Source organism: Lepidochelys kempii, chromosome 2, assembly GCF_965140285.1.
Source record: "Lepidochelys kempii isolate rLepKem1 chromosome 2, rLepKem1.hap1, whole genome shotgun sequence".
Taxonomy (NCBI): Eukaryota; Metazoa; Chordata; order Testudines; family Cheloniidae; genus Lepidochelys; species Lepidochelys kempii.
The window spans coordinates 267,474,474-267,498,118 of NC_136381.1; the positions used below are offsets into that span (position 1 = coordinate 267,474,474).

At 48.0% G+C, this 23,645-nt stretch overlaps 1 protein-coding gene and 1 long non-coding RNA gene across 19 annotated transcripts in view; one reads left to right on the forward strand and one right to left on the reverse strand.

The window, feature by feature from the left end:
* LOC140907906 (uncharacterized) overlaps positions 1–20,304 on the forward strand; it is a 49,343-nt gene extending 29,039 nt beyond the window's left edge. Inside the window, exon 4 of one of the 2 annotated variants that reach the window (XR_012157674.1) lies at positions 17,684–20,304. This is a non-coding gene — a long non-coding RNA (uncharacterized LOC140907906). Of the gene's footprint in view, positions 1–15,733; positions 16,549–17,683 lie in introns of those variants that run through there. The other variant, XR_012157673.1, reaches the window with a different exon arrangement.
* LOC140907905 (KAT8 regulatory NSL complex subunit 1) overlaps positions 1–23,645 on the reverse strand; it is a 147,101-nt gene that overhangs the window by 5,029 nt on the left and 118,427 nt on the right. For 13 of the 17 annotated variants that reach the window (XM_073334933.1, XM_073334934.1, XM_073334928.1 and 10 more), the window contains one exon: positions 16,588–16,700. The exons of 1 other annotated variant lie outside the window; for it this stretch is intronic. In XM_073334933.1, coding sequence (XP_073191034.1) covers positions 16,588–16,700 — 113 coding nt within the window. Of the gene's footprint in view, positions 1–677; positions 5,201–16,587; positions 16,701–17,577; positions 19,969–23,645 lie in introns of those variants that run through there. 3 more of the 17 variants (XM_073334932.1, XM_073334931.2, XM_073334940.1) reach the window with 3 other exon arrangements.

A 23,645-nucleotide genomic window follows, 5' to 3' on the forward strand; every position in this document is an offset into this window, starting at 1 on the left:
CATCAATGACTGCTATTAGCAAATATCTCCAATGGCTAGAGATGGGTCAGTAGAGTGGGAGGGCTCTGAGTTACTAAAGAGAATTCTTTCCTAGATGAGTCTTCATAGAATCATAGAATATCAGGGTTGGAAGGGACCCCAGAAGGTCATCTAGTCCAACCCCCTGCTCGAAGCAGGACCAATTCCCAGTTAAATCATCCCAGCCAGGGCTTTGTCAAGCCTGACCTTAAAAACCTCTAAGGAAGGAGATTCTACCACCTCCCTAGGTAACGCATTCCAGTGTTTCACCACCCTCTTAGTGAAAAAGTTTTTCCTAATATCCAATCTAAACCTCCTCCACTGCAACTTGAGACCATTACTCCTCGTTCTGTCATCTGCTACCATTGAGAACAGTCTAGAGCCATCCTCTTTGGAACCCCCTTTCAGGTAGTTGAAAGCAGCTATCAAATCCCCCCTCATTCTTCTCTTCTGCAGGCTAAACAATCCCAGCTCCCTCAGCCTCTCCTCATAACTCATGTGTTCCAGACCCCTAATCATTTTTGTTGCCCTTCGCTGGACTCTCTCCAATTTATCCACATCCTTCTTGAAGTGTGGGGCCCAAAACTGCACACAGTACTCCAGATGAGGCCTCACCAATGTCGAATAGAGGGGAACGATCACGTCCCTCGATCTGCTCGCTATGCCCCTACTTATACATCCCAAAATGCCATTGGCCTTCTTGGCAACAAGGGCACACTGCTGACTCATATCCAGCTTCTCGTCCACTGTCACCCCTAGGTCCTTTTCTGCAGAACTGCTGCCTAGCCATTCGGTCCCTAGTCTGTAGCTGTGCATTGGGTTCTTCCGTCCTAAGTGCAGGACCCTGCACTTATCCTTATTGAACCTCATCAGATTCCTTTTGGCCCAATCTTCCAATTGGTCTAGGTCCTTCTGTATCCTATCCCTCCCCTCCAGCGTATCTACCACTCCTCCCAGTTTAGTATCCCAGTCTTGCCCACATGCTCTGGGTCTAACTGATCACCATATCTGGGGCCATAGAATCATAGAATATCAGGGTTGGAAGGGACCTCAGGAGGTCATCTAGTCCAACCTGCTGCTCAAAGCAGGACCAATCCCCAACTAAATCATCCCAGCCAGGACTTTGTCAAGCCTGACCTTAAAAACTTCCAAGGAAGGAGATTCCACCACCTCCCTAGGTAACGCATTCCAGTGCTTGACCACCCTCCTAGTGAAAAAGTTTTTCCTACTATCCAACCTAAACCTTCCCCACTGCAACTTGAGACCATTACTCCTCGTTCTGTCATCTGCTACCACTGAAAACAGTCTAGATCCATCCTCTTTGGAACCCCCTTTCAGGTAGTTGAAATCAGCTATCAAATCCTCTCTCATTCTTCTTCCGCAGACTAAAAAAATCCCAGTTCCCTCAGCCTCTCCTCATAAGTCATGTGTTCCAATCCCCTAATCATTTTTGTTGCCCTCCGCTGGACGTTTAACAATTTTTTCACATCCTTCTTGTGTGGGGCCCAAAACTGGACACAGTACTCCAGATGAGGCCTCACCAATGTCGAATAAAGGGGAACGATCATGTCCCTCGATCTGCTGGCAATGCCCCTACTTATACAGCCCAAAATGCCATTGGCCTTCTTCAGTGTCAAGGGCACACTGTTGACTCATATCCAGCTTCTCGTCCACTGTAACCCCTAGGTCCTTTTCTGCCGAACTGCTGCCTAGCCATTCGGTCCCTAGTCTGTAGCGGTGCATGGGATTCTTCCATCCTAAGTGCAGGACTCTGCACTTGTCCTTGTTGAACCTCATCAGATTTCTTTTGGCTCAATCCTCTAATTTGTCCAGGTCCCTCTGTATCCTATCCCTACCCTCCAGCGTATCTACCTCTCCTCCCAGTTTAGTGTCCTCTGCAAACTTGCTGAGGGTGCAATCCATGCCGTCCTCCAGATCATTAATGAAGATATTGAACAAAACCGGCCCGAGGACCAACCCTTGGGGCACTCCACTTGATACCGGCTGCCAACTAGACATGGAGCCATTGATCACTACACGTTGAACCCGACAATCTAGCCAGCTTTCTGTGACAAAGCTCTGTCCTTGCCTCCGTGGGTCCCACGTTTCCTGGTGGATTTCGCTAGCCTCAGGGGCTCACTGTGACCCTCCATGTAACCCCTCTTTCTCTAGAGACAAGGGTCACAGTCTACTGAGCCATTTTCATCATAAGCCAGCAAGGGAGGTGAGGAGAAGTTATCCTTCTTTGCACAGTCTCTGATGTCTCCCAGTCTCAGTGATTAATCAGGGGGCAAAGGTGATGGTGGGGGGGAGCCCAGGCCCACCCTCTACTCTGGGCTCCAGCCCAGGGGCCCTAATAGTATCAGCTATGGTAGCTGACCTTTTAGAAACATGACATGTACAATTCCCTGGGCTACTTCCCCCCACAGCAGCCCTCACTTCCTCACGCTCCACTTCACCCTTACCTCAGGGCCCTCCTTCCTTGTGCCTGATATGGTGTGTACTACTCAGCCTCTCCAACAGCACAACTTCCTCCCACAGCTCCTGACATGCCCACCCACCTGACTGACTGGGAGGCTTTTATCTAGTTTCAGCCAGCCCCTGATTGGCTTCAGGTGTCCCAATCAACCTAGCATTCTCCCTGCCCTCTGGAAAGTTCTTAATTGGCCCCAGGTGTCTTAATTGACCTGGAGCAGCTTACATTTCACTTAACCTGGTACCAGGGATTTGATTAGACTGGAGCTAATATATCTATCTCCCACTACTTTTCTATAGCCATCTGGCCTTGCCCCATCACACCACCTTATAGTCCATTCATCCAGCCCATATTTCTTTAACTTGCTGGCAAGAATACTGTGAGAGACCGTGTCAAAAGCTTTGCTAAAATCAAGGAATAACACGTCCACTGCTTTCCCCTCATCCACAGAACCAGTTATCTCATCACAGAAGGGAATTAGATTAGTCAGGCATGACTTGCCCTTGGTGAATCCACGCTGACTGTTCCTGATCATTTCCCTCTCCTCTAAGTACTTCAGAATTGATTCCTTCAGGACCTGCTCCATGATTTTTCCAGGGACTGAAATGAGGCTGACTGGCCTGTAGTTCCCCGGATCCTCCTCCTTCCCTTTTTTTAAGGGTCAGGAAGGAATTTTCCCCCCAGGTCAGATTGAGGTTTTTTCACCTTCCTCTGCAGCATAGAATCATAGAAGATTAGGGTTGGAAGAGAGCTCAGGAGGTCATCTAGTCAATCCCCTGCTCAAAGCAGGACCAACACCAACTAAATCATCCCATCCAGGGCTTTGTCAAGCTGGGCCTTAAAAACCTCTATGGATGGAGATTCCACCACCTTTCTAGGTAACCCATTCCAGTGCTTCACCAACCTGGCATTAGAAAACCATACTGGCATTAGAAAAGGTTCAGAAAAGGGCAACTAAAATGATTACGGGTTTGGAACGGGTCCCATATGAGGAGAGCGTAAAGAGGCTAGGACTTTTCAGCTTGGAAAAGAGGAGACATGATAGAGGTATATAAAATAATGAGTGGTTTGGAGAAAGTAAGTAAGGAAAAGTTATTTACTTGTTCCCAAAATATAAGAACTAGGGGCCACCAAATGAAATTAATGGGTAGCAGGTTTAAAACAAATAAAAGGAAGTAGTTCTTCACTCAGCACACAGTCAACCTGTGGAACTCCTTGCCTGAGAGGTTGTGAAGGCTAGAACTATATCAGGGTTTAAAAGAGAACTGGATAAATTCATGGATAAGTCCATTAATGGCTATTAGTCAGGATGGGTAAGGAATGGTGTCCCTAGCCTCTGTTTATCAGAGGGTGGAGATGAATGGCAGGAGAGAGATCACCCAATCATTATCTGTTAGGTTGACTCCCTCTGGGGCACCTGGCATTGGCCACTGTCGGTAGGCAGGATACTGGGCTGGATGGACCTTCGGTCTGACCCAGTATGGCCATTCTTATGTTCTTACCCTCCTTGTGAAATAAATAGTGTTTCCTAATATCTAACCTAGACCTTCCCCACTGCAACTTGAGACCATGGCTCCTTGTTCTATCATCTGCCATCACTGAGAACAGCCTAGCGCCATCCTCTTTGGAACCCCTCTTCAGGTAGTTGAAGGCTGCTATCAAATCCCCCCTCACTCCTCTTTTCTGCAGATTAAACAAGCCCAATTCCCTCAGCCTCTCCGCATAAGTCAAGTGCCCCAGACCCCTGAACATTTTCATTGCCCTCTGCTGGACTCTTTCCAATTTGTCCACATCCTTTCTGCAGTGGGGGAGGGGAGGTGGAACTGGATGCAATACTCCAGATGTGGCTTCACCAGTGCCAAATAGAGGGGAATAATCACTTCCCGCAATCTGCTGGCAATGTTCCTACTAAGGCAGTCCAATATGCTGTTAGCCTTCTTGGTAACAAGGGCACACTGTTACCTCATATCCAGCTTCTTGTCCACTGTAATCCCCAGGTCCTTTTCTGCAGAATTGCCGCTTAGCCAGTCGGGCCCCAGCCTGTAGCAGTGCATGGGATTCTTCTGTCCTAAGTGCAGGACTCTGCACTTGTCCTTGTTCTGAACCTCATCAGTTATCTTTTGGCCCAATCCTCCAATTTGTCTAGGTCACTCTGGACCCTATCCCTACCCTTCAGCGTATCTACCTCTCCCCTCAGTTTAGCGTCATCCGCGAACTTGCTGAGGGTGCAATTCATCCCATCATCGAGATCATTAATGAAGATGCTGAACAAAACCGGCCCCAGGACCGACCGCTGGGGCACTCTGCTTGATACTGGCTGCCAACTAGACATGGAGCTGTTGATCACTACCTGTTGAGCCCGTCAATCTAGCCAACTTTCTATTCACCTTATAGTCCATTCATCCAATCCATACTTTAACTTGCTGGCAAGAATTCTGTGGGAGACTGTATCAAAATCTTTGCTAAAGTCAAGGTATATCATGTCCACTGCTTTCCCCATATCCACAGAGCCAGTTATCTCACCATAGGAGGCAATCATGTTGGTCTGGCATGACTTGCCCTTGTTGAATCTACGTTGACTGTTCCTGATCACCTTCCTCTCCTCCAAGTTCTTCAAAATAGATTTCTTGAGGACCTGCTCCATGATTTTTCCAGGGACCGAGGTGAGGCTGATCGGTCTGTAGTTCCCTTGATTCTCCTTCTTCCCTTTTTTAAAGATGGGCACTACATTAGCCTTTTTCCAATCTCCGGAATCTCCCCCAATCACCACAAGTTTTCAAAGATAATGGCCAATGGCTCTGCAATCACATCAGCCAACTCCCTCGGATACATTGCATCCAGCCCCATGGACTTGTGCACGTCCAGCTTTTCTAAATAGTCCTTGACCTGTTCTTTCATCACTGAGGGATGCTCACCTCCTCCCCATACCGTGCTGCCCAGTAGAGCAGTCTGGGAGCTGACCCGGTCTGTGAATACTGAGGCGAAAGCAGCATCGAGTACTTCAGCTTTTTCCACATCACCTGTCACTAGGTTGCCTCCTTCATTCAGTAAGGGTCCCACACTTACCCTGACCTCCTTTTTGTTGCTAACATATCTATAAGAACCCTTCTTGTTACTCTTCACATCCCTTGCTAGCTGCAACTCCAATTGTGCTTTGGCCTCAACAAGACTTCTTTAAAATAAAGCCAGCTCTCCTGGACTCCTTTCCCACTCATATTAGCCTCCCAGGGGATCCTGCCCATCAGTTCCCTGAGTCTGCTTTTCTGAAGTCCAGGGTCTATAGTCTGCTGTTCTCCTTTCTTCCTTTTGTCAGGATCCTGAACTTGACCATCTCATGATCACTGCTGCCCAGGTTGCCACCACATCTACTTCCCTTACTTCCTCCCTGTTTGAGAGCAGCAGGTCAAGAGGAACACGGCCCCTAGTTGGTTCTGGTTGTCCTCAACATTCTCCAAAACCTTCCTGGATTGTCTGTGCACTGCTGTATTGCTCTCCCAGCAGATGTCAGGGTGATTGAAGTCCCCCATAAGAACCAGGGCTTGTGATCTGGAAACTTCTGTTCATTGTCCGAAGAAAGCCTTGTCTACCTCATCCTCCTGGTCTGGTGGTCTGTAGCAGATGACCACCACGACATCACCCTTGTTGCTCTCACCTCTAAACTTAACCCAAAGACTCAACAGGCTTTTCTCCAGTTTCATACTGGAGCTCTGAGCAATCATACTGCTCTCTTACATACAGTGCAACTCCTCCACCAGGTTACTTACTCCTGATTCAAACTAGAGTAAGTGGCGGATTCTCTATAACTTGAAATCTTTAAATCAAGATTTAAGAACTTCAGTAACTCAGCCAGAGGTTATAAGCCTATTACAAGAGTGGGTGGGTGAGGTTCTGTGGCCTGCGATGTGCAGCAGGTCAGACTAGATGATCATGATGGTCACTTCTGGTCTTAAAGTCTATGAGAGACAGGAACATAACTACATACTAACATGGAACTCAAATAAAAATAAGCCACCGCATACTGCACATGTGAGCCACAAAACTGAGAGAAGTTTGGAATTAATCATTGTATACCTCCTTTATTCAAGCAGCTGGTCATGGTCTCCAGCAATTAGTGCTTTGCCCCGAATTGCAGCTTCTCCCCCATTGTCTGCTACAATAGCTCACAATTTTCTTGGGCAATTTCTGCCAATTTTGGTGGTGGTGAATTTTAAGATTAAGAAAGTATTTGCTAGCTGCTTTTTCTCATGTGAGACTTTGGGGAATCTGAGATAAAACAGTATAAACCATCTACTACTAAGTACAGAGGCAAACAGATTGCTGTAATTGGAAGTTATACTGAAGAGTCCTGCCTCCTGTTTCTGACTGCACACACACATTTTTTTATTTGAAATCCTTTCACCTCCTCCTCAGGGCCTGACATATGTTCATTGTACCCCCCTCCCCCACCACTCCAGGTTTCCAAATTTCTCTTCTCCTTTCCAGCATGTTATGACCTGCTGTCTAACCAAGGAGAGCTGGAAGAAATTCCCATGTTTACAATCTGTCAACTCCACTCCTAGGTAAGCTAAAGGGATGTAATTTGAAAAAAGGACATGGAGTTTGCACTAACTTATTAGTTCCTAGCATGAGACATGAGGGCCCAAGCTTAGTATGAAACTAATTTCTCATGTGACATGATAACATGCTGTGTCACTACTCTGATGAGCTGGCCCTATCCTATATACATTTCATCAACACTTTGCTTGTCAGCACAGCAGACTGGTTACATGAACCACATCATCAGCAGCCAAGGATTTCTTTGCTCACAACGACCATAGTTTCACAAAGTATAAGGCCAGAACGGACAGTGATATAAAGAAATCAGATTAGATGATATCTCTGGCCATTACATTTCATTCAAATACTTCTATAGAGTTCATTCACTCCTTAGAAGACTGAACTGTTGTGCCACTGGCAGAGACCAGGAGAGTTTTAGGTACCACCAATGCCTGAGGCCCCAACAATGGCAGGAAATTGATTAAATGAGATCTGCCCAGATCTTCCCAGCAATCGATGCATGCCCCATGCTGCAGAGGAATGTGAAAAATCCCAATGCCCCTGTCAATCTGACCCTGAGGGGAAATTCCTTCCTGACTCCAAATCTGGCAATTAGTTAGACCCTGAACGTGTGAGCAAGACACCAGCAGGCATTTAAAATGAATTCTCTGTATCACCTAAGAACTGGTTCACCCTGCCTGGTGTCCCAGCTCCAATTGTGGCCTATGTCCGATGCTTCTGAAGAAGGTAAAAACCAAACAGAATATATCTAATTATGCACTGGGGAAAAAATTCCTTCCTGATCCCTGCAGGTGATCAGCTGATGCACAGAAGCACAAAATTTGATTATAGTCATTGTCTTAATGCAGAGCTGCAATGAGTATGTTCGGAGCAATGCAGACAATCCTGTTTTCCCCATGATGCATGAAGGAAGGGGATGAATGGGGGACTGATAAGAGTCTTAGATTCCAAGGCCAGAAGAGACCACCAATCTGACACAACAACTTCCTCTCCCTCTGCATCCCCATCCTCCCGGGCCATAGAATTTCTCCCAGACCTGCATTAAAGCACATATTTTAGAAAGGTATTTGATTTCCACCTTACAGACTCCAAGCGTTGGGAATTCCACCATATCACCTGGTAAGCTGTTCCAATGTTTAATCACCCTCATTGCTAGGAAATTATATCTTATTACAAGGTTGAATTTGTCCAACTTCAACTTCCAGCCACGGGCTCTTGTTATACCTTTGTCAGCAAGGTTGAAAAATGCCCCACTATAAGACCTCTTGTCCACATGTAAGTGCCTAAAGCCCTAGAGACAGTGATCAAGTCATCTCTCCATCTTCTTTTCAATAAGCTGAGACTCCTTACTTTCCAGCTTCCTGATTATTTTTGTGGCCCTTCTTTGAACTCTCTGCTGCATTTCCACTTCCTTCTTGAAGTGTGGACACCAGAACTGGATTCTATATGGTAGTAGCAGTCTTACCAATGCAGTGTAGAGCGGCAAGGTCGCTTTTCTACTGTCCCCTTTTTATACATCCAAGGACTGCAGTCGGTCTTTTTGCCACAGCATTGGACTGAAAGGTCATGGTAAGGTGATAATCTACGACAGTGGCTCCCAACCTTTCCAGACTGCTGTATGCCTTTCAGGAGTCTGATTTGTCTTGCATACTCCCACGTTTCACCTCACTTAAAAACTACTTGCTTACAAAATCAGACACAAAAATACAAAAAAGTGTCACAGCACACTATTTCTGAAAAATTGCTATCATTTTTACCATTTAATTATAAAATCAATTGGAATATAAATATTGTAGTTACATTTCAACGTATAGTATATAGAGCACTATAAACAAGTCGTATGAAATTTTAGTTTATACTGACTTCACTAATGCTTTTTATGTAGTCTGTTGTAAAACTAGGCAAATAACTATATGAGCTGATGTTCCCCTGGAAGACTGCTGCGTACCCCCAGGAGTACAAGTACCCTTGGTTGAGAACCACTGATCTGTGATGACCCCATAGTCCTTCTCTGAGTCATGACAGAGTTTCCCATCCTGTAGATATAACCGGCATTCTTTGTTCTCAGATGCATTACCTTGTATTTGACTTATTAAAATGCATTTTGTATGAATGTTCCTGGTGATCCTTATCACCCGGTAACAGTCACCTGTCCTCCTCATTAACACTCTTAGTCATCTGATAACTTTATCAAAAATTTAAGTTTGTCTAGATAGTTGATAAAAATATTAAATAGCATTGGACCAAGAACCAATGCCTGGGGACCCCTTCTAGAAACAGTCTTGACCATTGATATCTCCAGTTAACAACTACATTTTGAGATCCATCAGTTGAGCCAGTTTTTAATCCATCTAATGTGTAAAGTGTGCCCTGTTAATTCCACATAATGCAAGTTTTTTTTAAAAATCAACATGTTGTGGTATTACGTCAAATACCTTGGAACCGTGACCAAAAGCACCTCTGTATTCACACCCTACATGCTGTTATATAATCTTTGTACAAAATATGACTTGTGACATACCATTTGAAAACTAATAACTCACTGGTCAATAATATCATGGTGAAATGTATGTGGCAATATTATACGTAAAATTATTAAATCCCACTGCATGATGTTCTTAGGTTATGTTCAAACTACACAGCCCAACCTAGACGGAAGTATCCTGAACCAAGAAATGTTCCGTTTACCTCAATTTACATAAAAGTAGTAAACAGGGTCCTTGAGACAGTAGGGAGAGGAGATGGCAGGAGACAAAGAAAACTGCATTTCAGCAAACATAAGTGAGAACAAAGAACATGGAACCTCCCTCTTCACCAGACTCCATGTCACCTTCTTCACTCTTTGAATAAATATTGCTTTGAGGTGTAACCCTGAGAAGAATCCTCTTCCAAGGTTAACTGGACTACAAAAGAAAGGGGCAGAAAAAAAGACAGTTACCTTTTTCGTAACTGTGTTCTTCGAGATGTGTTGCTCATGTCCATTCCATATTAGGTGTGTGCTCGCCACATGCATTGGTGCCAGAAGTTTTTCGCTCAGTAGTATCCGTAGGGGACCTGCTCTGGCGCCCTCTGGAGTGGCGCCCGCATGGCACAGTATAAGGGGCACCGCCAGCTCCCCTCACCCTCAGTTCCTTCTTGCTGGAAACTCCGACAGTGGGGGGAGGAGGGCGGGTCATGGAATGGACATAATCAACACATCTCGAAGAACATCAGTTATGGAAAAGGTAACTGTCTTTTCTTCTTTGAATGCTTGCTCATGTCCATTCCATATTAGGTGACTCCAAAGCAATACCCCTGGAGGTGGGCAGGAGTTCACGGATGTGTAGATTGCAACACAGCTCTGCCGAACCCAGCGTCGTCCATGCCCTGCTGAGTGATGGCATAATGGGCCGTGAACGTGTGGACAGAGGACCACGTTGCGGCTCTAGAGATGTCCTGGATAGGGATGTGCGCCAGGAAGGCTGCTGAAGATGCCTGCACTCTAGTCGAGTGGATTCTGACAATGGGCGGCAGCAGAACCCCACCAGGTCACAACAGGTCCTTATGCATGAGATAATCCAATTGGAAATCCTCTGCGATGACACCAGAAGGCCCTTCTCATCCTATCCGTTGTAGTGATGAAAAGCTGAATTGATTAACAGAAAGGCTTGGTACATTCTAAGTAAAAAGCCAAGGACCTTTGGACATCCAGCCCATGAAGACGCCTCTCTTCACTAGTCTTCTGTGGTTTGGGACAGAACACTGGGAGGAAATAGTCCTGGTTCATATTGAAGGACGACACCACCTTCGGCAGGAAGGCTGGGTCGGGCTGCAGCTGAACCTTGTCTTCGTAGAAGACTGTACTGCGGTTCTGAGGTCAAGGCTTTAATTTCAGAGACCCGTCTTGCCAACGTCACCACCACCAGGAACGCAACCTTCCATGACAGATGGGACAAGGAACAGGAACCCAGCGGCTCAAAGGGCAGGTCTGTGAGCCTAGAGAGGACCAAGTTAAGATCCTGTTGTGGGACAGAAGTCCGTACCTGTGGGAAGAGTCTCTCAAGCCCTCTCAAGAATCTGAGAGTCATGTCATGGGAAAACTCCATCTCTCCTTGGATCAGCGGGTGAAAAGCAGAGATGGCCATGAGATGCACTCTAACAGAAGAGTGTGCCAGGCCCTGGTTTCTCAAATGAAGCAGGTAGTCTAGGACAGCCTGTATGGAAGATTGCAAAGGAGAGATGCCACTCTTGGAGGCCCAGTGGAAAAACTTCATCCACTTGGCCAGGTAAGTCAGTCTAGTTGAGGGCTTCCTACTTCCCAGGAAGACCTGTTGGACCTCCTCTGAACAGGTCTGCTCCTCTGGCTTCAGTCATGCAGAATCCACGCCGAGAGGTGGAGGGACCAGAAGCTGGGGGTGTAAGAGCCGACCGTGATCCTGTGACAGAAGATCCAGTGGGTTGGGCGGGGCCAGGGAGGGGCTACTGACAGGTTCATGAGTGTGCCGAACCAGTGCTGGCGAGGCCACACTGGGGCACTCATGATAACCCGCACGCTGTCTCTCTTGATCTTTGCCAGGACCTTGGTGATGAGCAGGATCGGAGGGAATGCGTACATCGCCCCCTGACCATGACAGGAGGAAGGCATTGGAGAGGGAGTCCTTGCCCAGACCAAAACCGATGACATTTTCTGTTTTGCCTGGTGGTGAACAGGTCCACCAGGGAGTTCCCCACCTCTGAAAGACCATGTAGGCTACCTCCTGGTGGAGAAACCACTCATGGTGAGAAGAGAATGCCCTGCTGAGGTGATCCGCTAGCGTGTTCTTGATGCCAGGGAGGTGACAAGCCTCCAGGTGGATCTCGTTGACACAGAAGTTCCAGAGCCAGAGGGCCTCTTGGCAGAGAGCTGATGAGCACGCTCCCCCTTTCCTGTTGATGTAGACCATCGAGGCTGTGTTATCCGTCAGGACTCTCACCACCTTGCCCGACAGGTGAGGTAGGAAGACACTGCATGCCAATCAGACCGCTCTGAGTTCTTTGATGTTTATGTGGAGCACCATCTCCTCCGAGGACCACATACCATGGGTCTGGAGATCTCTGAGGTGCACACCTCAGCTGAGGTCCGAGGCATCTAACACCAACTTGATGGACTGGGAAGAGGCAGTCGTCAGCCATTGCTGCAGGGGCCGCATCCGGAGCCTGGCATGGCGGACAGCGTTCGTGCAAGCTGCCATGTGGCCCAGCAGACGAAGGCAGACCCTGGCTGTAGTCGGGAAACGCAGACATTTCTGCGATAAGGTCTGTCAAGGCCCAAAAGCTTTCTAGTGGCAGGAACACTCTCGTGCAGGTTGAGTCAAGCGCCACCCCGATGAATTCTATCCCTTGCTCTGGAATGAACGTCTACTTTTTGTCATTCACCAGTAGGCCCAGGGAGTGGCAAGTGGTTTGCAAGCACCGCAACATACCTTTGCACCTGAGACCTGGAGCTGCCCTTGACGAGCCAGTCATCGAGGTACAGGTAGATCTGGATACCCCGGCGCCTGAGGTAAGCTGTCACCACCGACATGTACTTGGTAAACACTGTTGGTGCAGTCGCCAGGCCAAACGGGAGGACCATAAATTGGTAGTGGCCCGATCCCACTGTGAAATGGAGAAAACGTCTGTGTCCTTGGAAGATCACTATGTGAAAGTATGCGTCATTTAAGTCAAGGGCGGCATACCAGTCTCTCGGATCCAGGGAGGGGATGATAGAGGCCAGGGAGACCATGCGGAACTTCAGCTTCTTTAGGTACTTGTTGAGGTCTCGCAGGTCCAAAATGGGACGCAGACCGCCCTTGGCCTTTGGGATAAAAAAGTATCAGGAATAAACGCCCCTGTTCCTATACTCTAGACAAACTTCCTCCACCGCCCCCATCTGCAGAAAACCTTGGACCTCCTGCGCAGGATCCCTGAAGAGGGACAGGGAAGGGGTGTAGAAAGAAACTGAAGGGTATAGCCCTGCGCCACTGTGTTCAGGACTCAGCGGTCTGAGGTTATTGTGATCCATGCAGGGAGGAAAAGTGAAAGGCGTTTAGAAAAGACCTGGGAAGATGGATCCAGGGAATAATCTGGTAGGTCGCCCTCTGGCGCACCCTCAAAGTGGTCGCTTGGCCCCTTGCTTATTCCAGGTGGAGCCCAACTGAGCAGAGGGTGGCGTTCGTAGCCATTGGCCTTCTTGTGAGGCGAGTCCTGCTGAGGCTGGCTCCCTTGTCCCTGAGGCTGTTGCGGTTTGAACTGCTTACGTGCTGGGCCTGGGACGTACCGTCCCAGCATTTTCAGGGTGGTACAGGAATCCTTTAAACCATGCAGCTTGGTATCAGTCTGCTCTGCAAATAGGGCCTGGCCGTCGAAGGGAAGTTCCTGCATCGACTGCTGAGCCTTGGTGGACAAGCCTGAGAGGAGCAGCCAGGAAGCTTGCAGCATGGAGATGGCAGAGGCCATGGTGTGGGCTGCAGAGTCTGCCGCATCAGAAGCCGCCTGGAGGGCTGTCTGGCTGCTGTCGTGCCCTCGAGGATTGTCCGGAATTCCTTCCTGGACCCTTCAGGGAGCGAATCCTGGAACTTGCCTGTGGCCTGCCACATGTTGTAATCATAGTAGCCAAGGAGGGCTTGGTGATTGGCCACTCTCAATTGCAGGCTAGAAGACGAACAAGTCTTATGCCCAAAAAGATCCAGCCTCCTTGAGTCTTTATTTTTGGGGATAACCACAGAGAGGCAAGGCCAACCAGGGGCTAACTGCCTCAAATCACAAGGGAATTGGGGGCTGGGTGGGAGTATAGGTACTCATGCCCTTTTGTTGGCACAAAGTACTTGCATTCAACCCTTTAGAGATAGGGGGCAAAGAGGAGGGAGTCTGCCACAGGGTGGTGGTAATCTTTGATACCCCCTCATGAAGGGGTAAGGGCCACCCTGGCAGGGGCCAAGAAGCAGAGGACATCAAACAAGGAGTCTGAAGGTTCTTCCAACTCCTCGGCCTGGAGCCCCAGGTTAGATGCAACCCGCTTTAATAATTCCTGGTGTGCTTTAGCGTCATCCTGAGGAACTGGGTGAGGCGCCTCTGTGATAGCCTTGTCTGGTGATGACGAGGACGATGCCAGTACCACAGGAACCTCCACGTTCATTGGTGGTCTAGTAGGCTGCTCCCCCAAGTCCTCCTGGACCTGTGGGATCCTTCCCCCTCAAAGTCTTGGGTACTGGAGGGGTTTGGGATGCTGAGGCCGCAGGCCAGGCTGAGGCTCCCGACACCAAGCGACCAGACTGGGAAGCCTGGGTGAACCCCCAGGGGTTCCATGGCGCTGGCCATTGTGCCTGGGGCCATGGGACAGATTTTGGTGCTGCTGATGTAGGCAGCACCGCAGAAACTGGAGGCTGTCCCGCAGTTAGAAAGCCCTGCTCAGTGCCGGAGCGGTTGCTACCCAACGACCAGGATTGGGTGGAGCGGTGGCTCTTATCTGACCAATGCCGGTCGCTGCCCCTGGAGGCAGACCTGTCTGAGCAGGATGAATGTCTTGGCTGGGGCTTTGGGGACCGATGGCCTTCGGCGTATTGGCATCGGAAACCAGTGATCTACGCCTTACTCTACCCGACCGGTACACGTGCCAGCTGCCAGGAGGAAATCCCCAAACATGGTGATCCCCATCTCGGAGATGGACGACTGCAGTCTCGTGACCTTGACCCCTGGATCTATACCGAGCTCTTGGCGATGCGAGGGGTTGGTCTTGGTGCTCCTGCCTGGGGGCGCATGCCTCGGTGTGTCTGTGCCAGACTACCAGACAGGTGTGCTTCGAATCCCGCAGTCTGTGCCCAAGGTGCGGGGACCGAAGAGGGCTCCGTTGACCCTGCCTATCTGAGGTGTGATGGCTTCATGCGGGTGAGCAGTAGCGGGACGTTCCACGTGAAGGGGAACTGTGCCGCTGAGGTGGGGACACATGGAGATCCCAAGGCGGGTTTACCCCGAGACCTGGATACCGCTGGAGCCAGTGTGGGCGGCACTGGAAGCATCAGGATCTCTTGAACTGCCTGCAGGGCCTCGATGGCACTTGTAGCTGGCAGAGGTTTGTACTGCTATCTGGAGTTGCAGGCAAAGCATGGGATGGGCTGCACTGCTCGGCTTGAGCTGGGGCCTGACTTCCCAAAGGAGGCGTTGAGCTGCCTGGCGTGGGTCTTGGTTCACCCCCAGCCCTGTCTTTTCCCTTGTGGGAAGTAGGCCATCTTCCTCCTCCCAGTCTTCTTCAGCTTCTTGGCCAGAGCTGTGGAGGGGGACCGGTGCCGGCTCATGGACAGCACTGACGCCATGGTGCTCGGTGCCGAGTCGGACTGGTGCTTCGGTGCCGGAGTGAGTGCTGACTCCATCAGGAGCACCTTTAAGCGATTGTCCCACTCCTTTTTCATCCTAGGTTTGAATGACTTACAAAGATGACACTTGTCGCTTACGTGCCCCTCACCCAAGCACCGTAAGCAGCTACTATGTGGATTATTGATGGGCAAAGGCTATTTGCAACCATCGCAGGGCTTAAAGCCTGGGGACCGGGACACGTCCCGTCCTGTCCCCCGGCTGAGTCCCATTCAAGAACTATTACTAAGGGTAACTAATTCAACTATTAACTATATACAACTATATTATATATAATATTATATATTATATTAACTACATACAACTATATTACAGGTTTTCAAAGTTTGCAAGAACAGAGAATGAAACAATGCTAGCTGAAGCAGATGATGTTCCAGCACCATCACTGGCGGCAAGAACGAACTGAGGGTGGGGGGAGCCAGCGGTGCCCCTTATATCATGCCATGCAGGCGCCACTCCAGAGGGCATAAGAGCCGGTCCCCTATGGATACTGCTGAGGGAAAAACTTCTGGCACCAGTACATGTGGCGAGCACACACACCTAATATGGAATGGACATGAGCAAGCACTTGAAGAGGAACCCCAAGCTCTAGCTCTTTCTCTTTCACCTAAGATGACAAAGGAACCAGCCTTTTGATTTTTTGGGGAGGTATGACTTGAGAATTTGGTCAGCCTTATTGCTGGGAACATGTTGTAAGGATTTTACCTTGAACCAAATCTAGCTTCTTAAATTTTAGCTACTAGAAAGCATTTTGTCTTTATTTCTCTTGTAACCATTTCTGACATTAATACCTGGTACCTGAATCCACTTAAAATCCTATCTTCTTTTGTTAATAATCTTGTTTTATTTTTTAATCTAAACCAATCCAGTGCTGTGTTTAAACTGAACTGTTTGCTAACAGTTCAAGAAGCAGATTGTTGAATGTTAACCCTTTACGGGGACAATGGACCTTTAACAGCTGAACTGTCCAGGAGAGGGCTGATCAGTGTAGAATACATGTTGTGAGTGGCCCACGTTGGGAGTTATGACAACACAACCCCTCACTGGTCTGGAGTGCAACCCAGAATGTGACAACCCCAAAGCAGGATCTCTGTATAGTTTAACATGAAGAAGAAATAAAGATTCTTGCTTCCATGCCTTGCTACATAGTGCTAATGAGAAACTGATACCTGTTTCCTCGCTTGTGGGAAACAGCTGCTGCCCACGAATCCCATCGGGCTCGTTCAAGCTCCTCATACTTGGTGTGATGGTTCAAATAGGTCTCATCAGAAGTGTCTTCCAGCTAGGAAAAAGAACAAAGCTAGTTTTCCCTCTAATATTCAAAAGATGACATTCTGTCTTCAGGGTGACATTACTGTTTGGTCAAGTACAAAGTAGTAGAAACCCTGAGATTCTGTACCATGGAACTCAGCAAACAGCAATGTCTACTGGATGATACTGGAGAAACCAGAGTCTGTTTCGCCCCACTGAGTTCCTTTAAAAAAAGGGGGTTTCCAAATGGAAGTCAATTCACATAGGATCAAGTTAACAAGGATTTAATCTTTGCTTCAGGTTTGGCTGGTCAAAAATAACAAAATCCGCTGTATCTGACTTACCTATTAATTTATATAATTGGATTCTGAATGTTGGAAGATCAGACATCTGTTCATGCTGTTAATTGTGTGTGTGCGCGTGTGTTGTGGCAAGATGGCCAATTTTAATCTGGTGGGTCCTGCACTTTTCTTGGCGGGGAGCTAAGATGCCACCCTTTGCCCCTGCTCTTGGGTGCCGAGGGCGCCGCTACTAGCCTGGGAAGGTGGTAGAGGAGGGAAGCGGGGGAGGGGTCTGGGTTTGCTCCTCGCTCTCAACCCCCCTGTGGGTTTCTTACCGTCGTCCCCCTTAGGTGGGGTTACCCTTGGTCCTTAGATGTTGGGGGGGAAGGGAGTCTCCCTGTCCTGCTGGGCAGGGTCTCCCTTACTTCAGTTCTCAGGTCTTCCAAATCTCTCAACACACCTCCAAGCTCCAGTCCTTTCTCCTCCTCCCGTCTGCCTGACGCACAGGGTTTTATTAGGTTCCTAACAGGGCCTTAATTGACTGCAGGTGCTCCAATTAACCTGCAGCCACCTTCCCTAGTCTACAGGGAACCACGCCTTAATTAGCCTTGAGCTTATATATTTCCCTTCTAGCACTCTCCCACTGCTCCCTGGCCCTCCTGTATCACAGTGTGTATGTATAAATATATAAAGAAGTTTCTTTCATGTAACTATAGAACATTTTTCTTCACAGTTTGTTCTCTGTAGAACACGGCAATCCACTAGAACAACTCAGCATGAATTCTCTTACTGAATAAGCCCTCTGTCATAGGAGTTGAGACTTTCCAACATCGAGCAACACCATTCAATCACGTCATCTATGGTTGCTCAGGTTGGCGAGATCTTCCCTTCACTGGGGAATTGGAACCACTGTTTTGAATCACTAACCCAGTCATACTTTTCATGAGCCGCTGAATTTGAAATTTATGTATCAGACTGTTGTCTGGATTCTCTGAGACAGACAAAGCCTCTATTATATAGATCACGTGAACGGATGCCAAGAACATTAAAGCACCACTCAAGGGTTTGCTACGGCTGCTGTTTGTAGAGTGGGATGACCCAAGAAATGCTTTTTTCATAACAGCTGATGCAGATGTCAGGGAGCCAATTGCAGCACAGTCAATCTCCTACCAATAGAATGAGCATAGCTGATCCTGGCCAGGGGCTGTCTGATTGCACTTCCTGACTGGTGGAGGGGCAGGGCTATGTTACTACTTGACCCAGCAGCAGCCAGAGCTCAGTGGCTGCTCAATCCAGCCCACACTGCAGCTGTGTTTGATCATGTTTCCCCAGTGCCTGCTCCTGCACCCTTCCAGCCTGTGCCTGGTCTTGTGACAGCTCCAGTTCCTGCTTTGTGTGCCTGTTCCTGCCCAGCCTGCCCTTCTCCATCCCTGGCTCTGCTTCCTGACCATGACTCCAGTTCACCTACTGGCTCTGGTATTTGGCTTCTGATCCCTGGCTCTGACCTCAGTTTTGCTCTTGACTGTGCCCCTGGACATCCCATAGCTCGGATTCTCCACTCAGCTCTAACCTCCAGAGTTGGCCTCCCCCATGGCTCCAACCACTAAGACCAACTGCTAACCTCCCGGTCCTGTTCCTGACAAATTGAGCAGCCTGCAAGACAAAGACTGAAGATGAGGTTCTGCTGTGAGGTTGACCCCCATTAAGGTCTCCGTCTTCCTCACAGAGGTAATGGGCACCTTGCAGAAGCTACAGATCCAAATCATGGCCCTGCAGGCACAGGTCTCACTATCCAGGGCCCCGGTTCAGGAACTGAAAATTCTGCTGCTAGCCCAGTTTGACAGTGACTGTGGGAAATTATGCAACTTCCTGAATCAGTGCTGCCTCCTGTTCATGTGATGACCTCTGTCATTTCCCACTGACCAGGCCTGATGTGGACTCATCAGCCTATTAACAGTCCCCTCTCTAGGAGACTTCCAGCCCCTTGTTAGGGCAGCTTGAGGAATTCCATGAAGAAATGGCAGTTGTTTCAATGACCTGAATTGTACCTGCTCTGCCAACGGTGCTTTGGCTCCTACTCTAGGGAATAGACCATTAGCCAAATTCGCCATGGAATTCTGGCACTTAGTGGCTGACACTAGATGGAATGAATCAGTGCAGCACAGCACTACCATTTCCGGCATAGCTTGAATGAAGAAATCAAAGACAAGCTGGTGCAGGTAGAGCCACTGTCTGACCTAAATGCTCTGGTCAGGCTGTTCATCAGCATTGATGATCACCTGGCCAAACATCAACTAGAAAGGAAGTTCAGTTTTCTACACCCACAGGCTGAAGAAATTCGACCTTGCCTTGCCAACACAGAAAGGAACCTGCAGTGAGCTCCAGATTTATGCTTATATTGCGGGAACCCGGGCACTATGTACAGTGGTGTCTCAGTAAGACTCGTGTCCTGTCCCAGTTGGGAGAGCCCTTTATGTCAAACAGTAACCTGGCTGTAGTTGGCTAGTGAGCCACCACCCTCCAACTTCCTCTTTGGCTACAACACCCTGCCATGTTTGAAGTTTAGCTAAGGGCACTGGTGGACTCGGGCCTCTAACAACTTCATGGACCTAGATTTTACTTGGACCCATAACATTCCCACTCAGTGTAACAGCATCCCTGATTTGATGGAATCCATTGGATGGGTCCCCCACTCCTCTGGCCCTGTTATTCACCAGACGACACTGCTGACTCGGACCACACTCCAGGAGATTCTGCAATTTGGACCGATTTGTGCCGCTCATTCCCCCATCATTCCTTGGCTGGATGACCATGACCTGTGCATCCAGTAGGGGTCAGGCATGGTGTGCTTTATGTCAAGATTCTGCTGCCAGTTATGTCTCCCAAGGTTGGTGTCAGATCCAAACCCTCTCACAATGGAGCTGCTGAAGGGCGATGTTCAAAGATAGCTGCCGCCCTCTCCTTCACCCTCTCACCCACTTCAGGTATTGCGGGGAAATATTCAGACTTCGCTGACGTCTTTGATAAAAAGAGAGCGGATGTCTTACCGACACATCACAATTATGATTACTTCATACTCCCTCTAAGGACTGAACCTTCAAATGTTCCAGGAATACTTCCATAAGAATTTCCAGAAGAGGTTTATTTGTCCTTCTGCCTTTCCAGCAGAGGTTCCAATCTTTTTTGTTATGAAAAAAGACATCTCCCTGGCCCCTGCGTTGTTCACTGGTCTTTGAATAGAGAGACTGTTCAAAATTGCTACCCTTTGACACTTAATAAACTTTTTGAAACACTTTGCTTGTCTGTTTTTTCCCTAAACTTCACAGATTCTGCAATCTGGTTCATACCAAGGAAGACAAAGAATGGAAGATGGTATTCCAGGTTCCATTCAGGCATTTTGAGTATTTCGTTTGCCAGAAGCTGGGAATAACTGACAGGGAATGGATTACTTGAGGATTACCTGTTCTGTTCATTCCCTCTGGGGCAACTGGCATTGGCCACTGTCAGAAGACAGGATACTGGGCTAGATGGACCTTTGTTCTGACCCAGTATGGCTGTTCTCATGTTCTAGCTATGCCATTTGGGCTAAGTAACGCCTCTACATTGCAGCATTTCATAAATGACTATTTTCAGGACATGCTGGAACAATCTGTTGTTTATTTAGATGATATTCTTGTCTTCTCCAAAAACCAGAAACTACATCAGCCGATGTGCATGGGCTGAAATTGTGGAAAAGCAGCATCACTTGCCCCATAAGCTCAGTCGTGCAGAACACAATGCCATCCACAGCCTCAGAAACAACTCTGACATCATAATCATGAATAGGTCGGAAAATGATCAAGAGGCTGCTAGGCAGCTCTCCAACACCATTTTCTACAAGCCATTACCCTCTGATTCCACTGAGGGTTACCAAAAGAAACTACACCATTTGCTCAAGGAACTCCCTGAAAAAGCACAAGAACAAATCCGCCCAGACAGACCCCTGGAATCCCGACCTGGGGTATTCTATCTGCTACCCAAGATCCATAAACCTGGAAATCCTGGGCACCCCATCATCTCAGGCATTGGCACCCTGACAGCAGAATTGTCTGGCTATGTAGATTCCCTCCTCAGGCCCTATGCTAGCAGCACTCCCAGCTATCTTCAAGCCACCACTGACTTCCTGAGGAAACTACAATCCATCGGTGATATTCCTGAAAACACCATCCTGGCCACTATGGATGTAGAAGCCCTCTACACCAACATTCCACACAAAGATGGACTACAAGCCATCAGGAACACTATCCCCGATAATGTGACGGCAAACCTGTTGGCTGAACTTTGTGACTTTATCCTCACCCAGAACTATGTCACGTTTGGGGACAATGTATACCTTCAAATCAGTGGCACTGCTATGGGTACCCGCATGGCCCCACAGTATGCCAACATTTTTATGGCTGACTTAGAACAATGCTTCTTCAGCTCTCGTCCCCTAACGCCCCTACTCTACTTGTGCTACACTGATGACATCTTCATCATCTGGACCCATGGAAAAGAAGCCCTTGAGGAATTCCACCTTGATTTCAACATTTCCATGCCACCATCAACCTCAGCCTGGAGCAGTCCACACAAGAGATCCACTTCCTGGACACTATGGTGCTAATAAGCGATGGTCACATAAACACCACCCTATACCGGAAACCTACTGACAGCTATTCCTACCTACATGCCTCCAGCTTTCACCCAGACCACACTACACGATCCATTGTCTACAACCGAGCTCTACGATACAACTGCATTTCCTCCAACCCCTCAGACAGAGGGACACCTACAAGATCTCTATCAAGCATTCTGACAACTACAATACCCACCTGCTGAAGTGAAGAAACAGGTTGACAGAGCTAGAAGAGTACCCAGAAATCACCTACTACAGGACATGCCCGACAAATAACAGAACACCACTCGCCATCACCTTCAGCCCCCAGCTAAAACCTCTCCAACGCATCATCAAGGATCTACAACCTATCCTGAAGGATGACCCATCACTCTCACAGATCTTGGGAGACAGGACAGTCCTTGCCTACAGACAGCCCCCCAACCCGAAGCAAATACTCACCAGCAACCACACACCACACAACAGAACCACTAACCAAGAAACCTATCCTTGCAACAAAGCCCATTGCCAACTGTGTCCCCATATCTATTCAGGGGACACCATCATAGGGCCTAATCACATCAGCCACACTATCAGAGGCTCATTCACCTGCACATCTACCGATGTGATATATTCCATCATGTGCCAGCAATGCCCCTCTGCCATGTACATTGGCCAAACTGGACAGTCTCTACGTAAAAGAATAAATGGACACAAGTCAGATATCAAGAATTATAACATTCATAAACCAGTCGGAGAACACTTCAGTCTCTCTGGTCACTCGATCTCTGACCTAAAAGTCACTATATTACAACAAAAGGACTTCAAAAACAGACTCCAACAAGAGACTGCCGAATTGGAATTAATTTGCAAACTTGGCTATATCATCTACCCCAAGTACAGTCTGCTTTCAGTAAGCTAAAGAAAGCCTTCCCTTCAGCTCCCATTCTTGTGTATCCAAACCTTTTACCATGGAAGCAGAAGCCTCAAACATTGCAATCAGGGCCGTACTTTCACAAAATGCAGGCCCGCATCACCAAGTCCACCCATGTGTGTATTATTTACATAAACTAACCCCTGCTGAGAAGAACTATGATATCTGGGACTAGAATGGCAACACTTTTTGGAGGGGGCTCGGTTCCTGATCCAGGTCATCACCGATCACAAGAACCTAGAATATCCTTGAATGGCTTAATCATCGGATCCGTGGTCACTTTTCTTTGCCAGATTTGATTTCAGTATTACCTACTGCCCTGCATCACAGAAAGCGAAAGCAGACGGCCTTTCCCACAAGGACAAATATGCTGTGCTGAACACTACTCCCCAAAGCACTGTGCTATGACCATCTAATTCTGTTGGTGGAACCACAGCCCAGGATTTACCATCTGTGATTCGGACTCTACTCCCAAAAGACCTGCAAGCAGCCAAACTCTGAGAGACCCTTGATACCTTCAGTGCACCATTCAGCTCAGGCTTCCATTTGCACAATGGTTCACTATATTTTAGCAAGCACTTTTACATTCTGAATGATCAACCCAGACTCAAAGTGTTAAGAATATGCCCTGACACAGTAGGTGCTGGCCATTTTGGACACCATAAGACTCAGGACTTGGAGGTACGAAGTTTCTGGCCAAGGGTGAGTACTGACGTGAAGAAATACATTGACTTCTCTGATCTAAGAAAAGGAGTACTTGTGGCACCTTAGAGACTAACCAATTTATTTGAGCATAAGCTTTCATGAGCTACAGCTCACTTCATCGGATGCATACCGTGGAAACTGCAGCAGACTTTATATACACACAGAGCTGTATAAGTTCTAAACTGTGTAAGCTGTAGCTCACGAAAGCTCATGCTCAAATAAATTGGTTAGTCTCTAAGGTGCCACAAGTACTCCTTTTCTTTTTGCAAATACAGACTAGCACAGCTGTTACTCTGAAACTTCTCTGATCTAACCTTCCAAAGCAAGTGCCCACATGTTAAAATGCTTGGATTATTCCAGCTTCTGCCACCCCACCTCAGTGCTGGTCCATGGTGGCAAAGGACTTCTTGTAGAGCTCCCTCT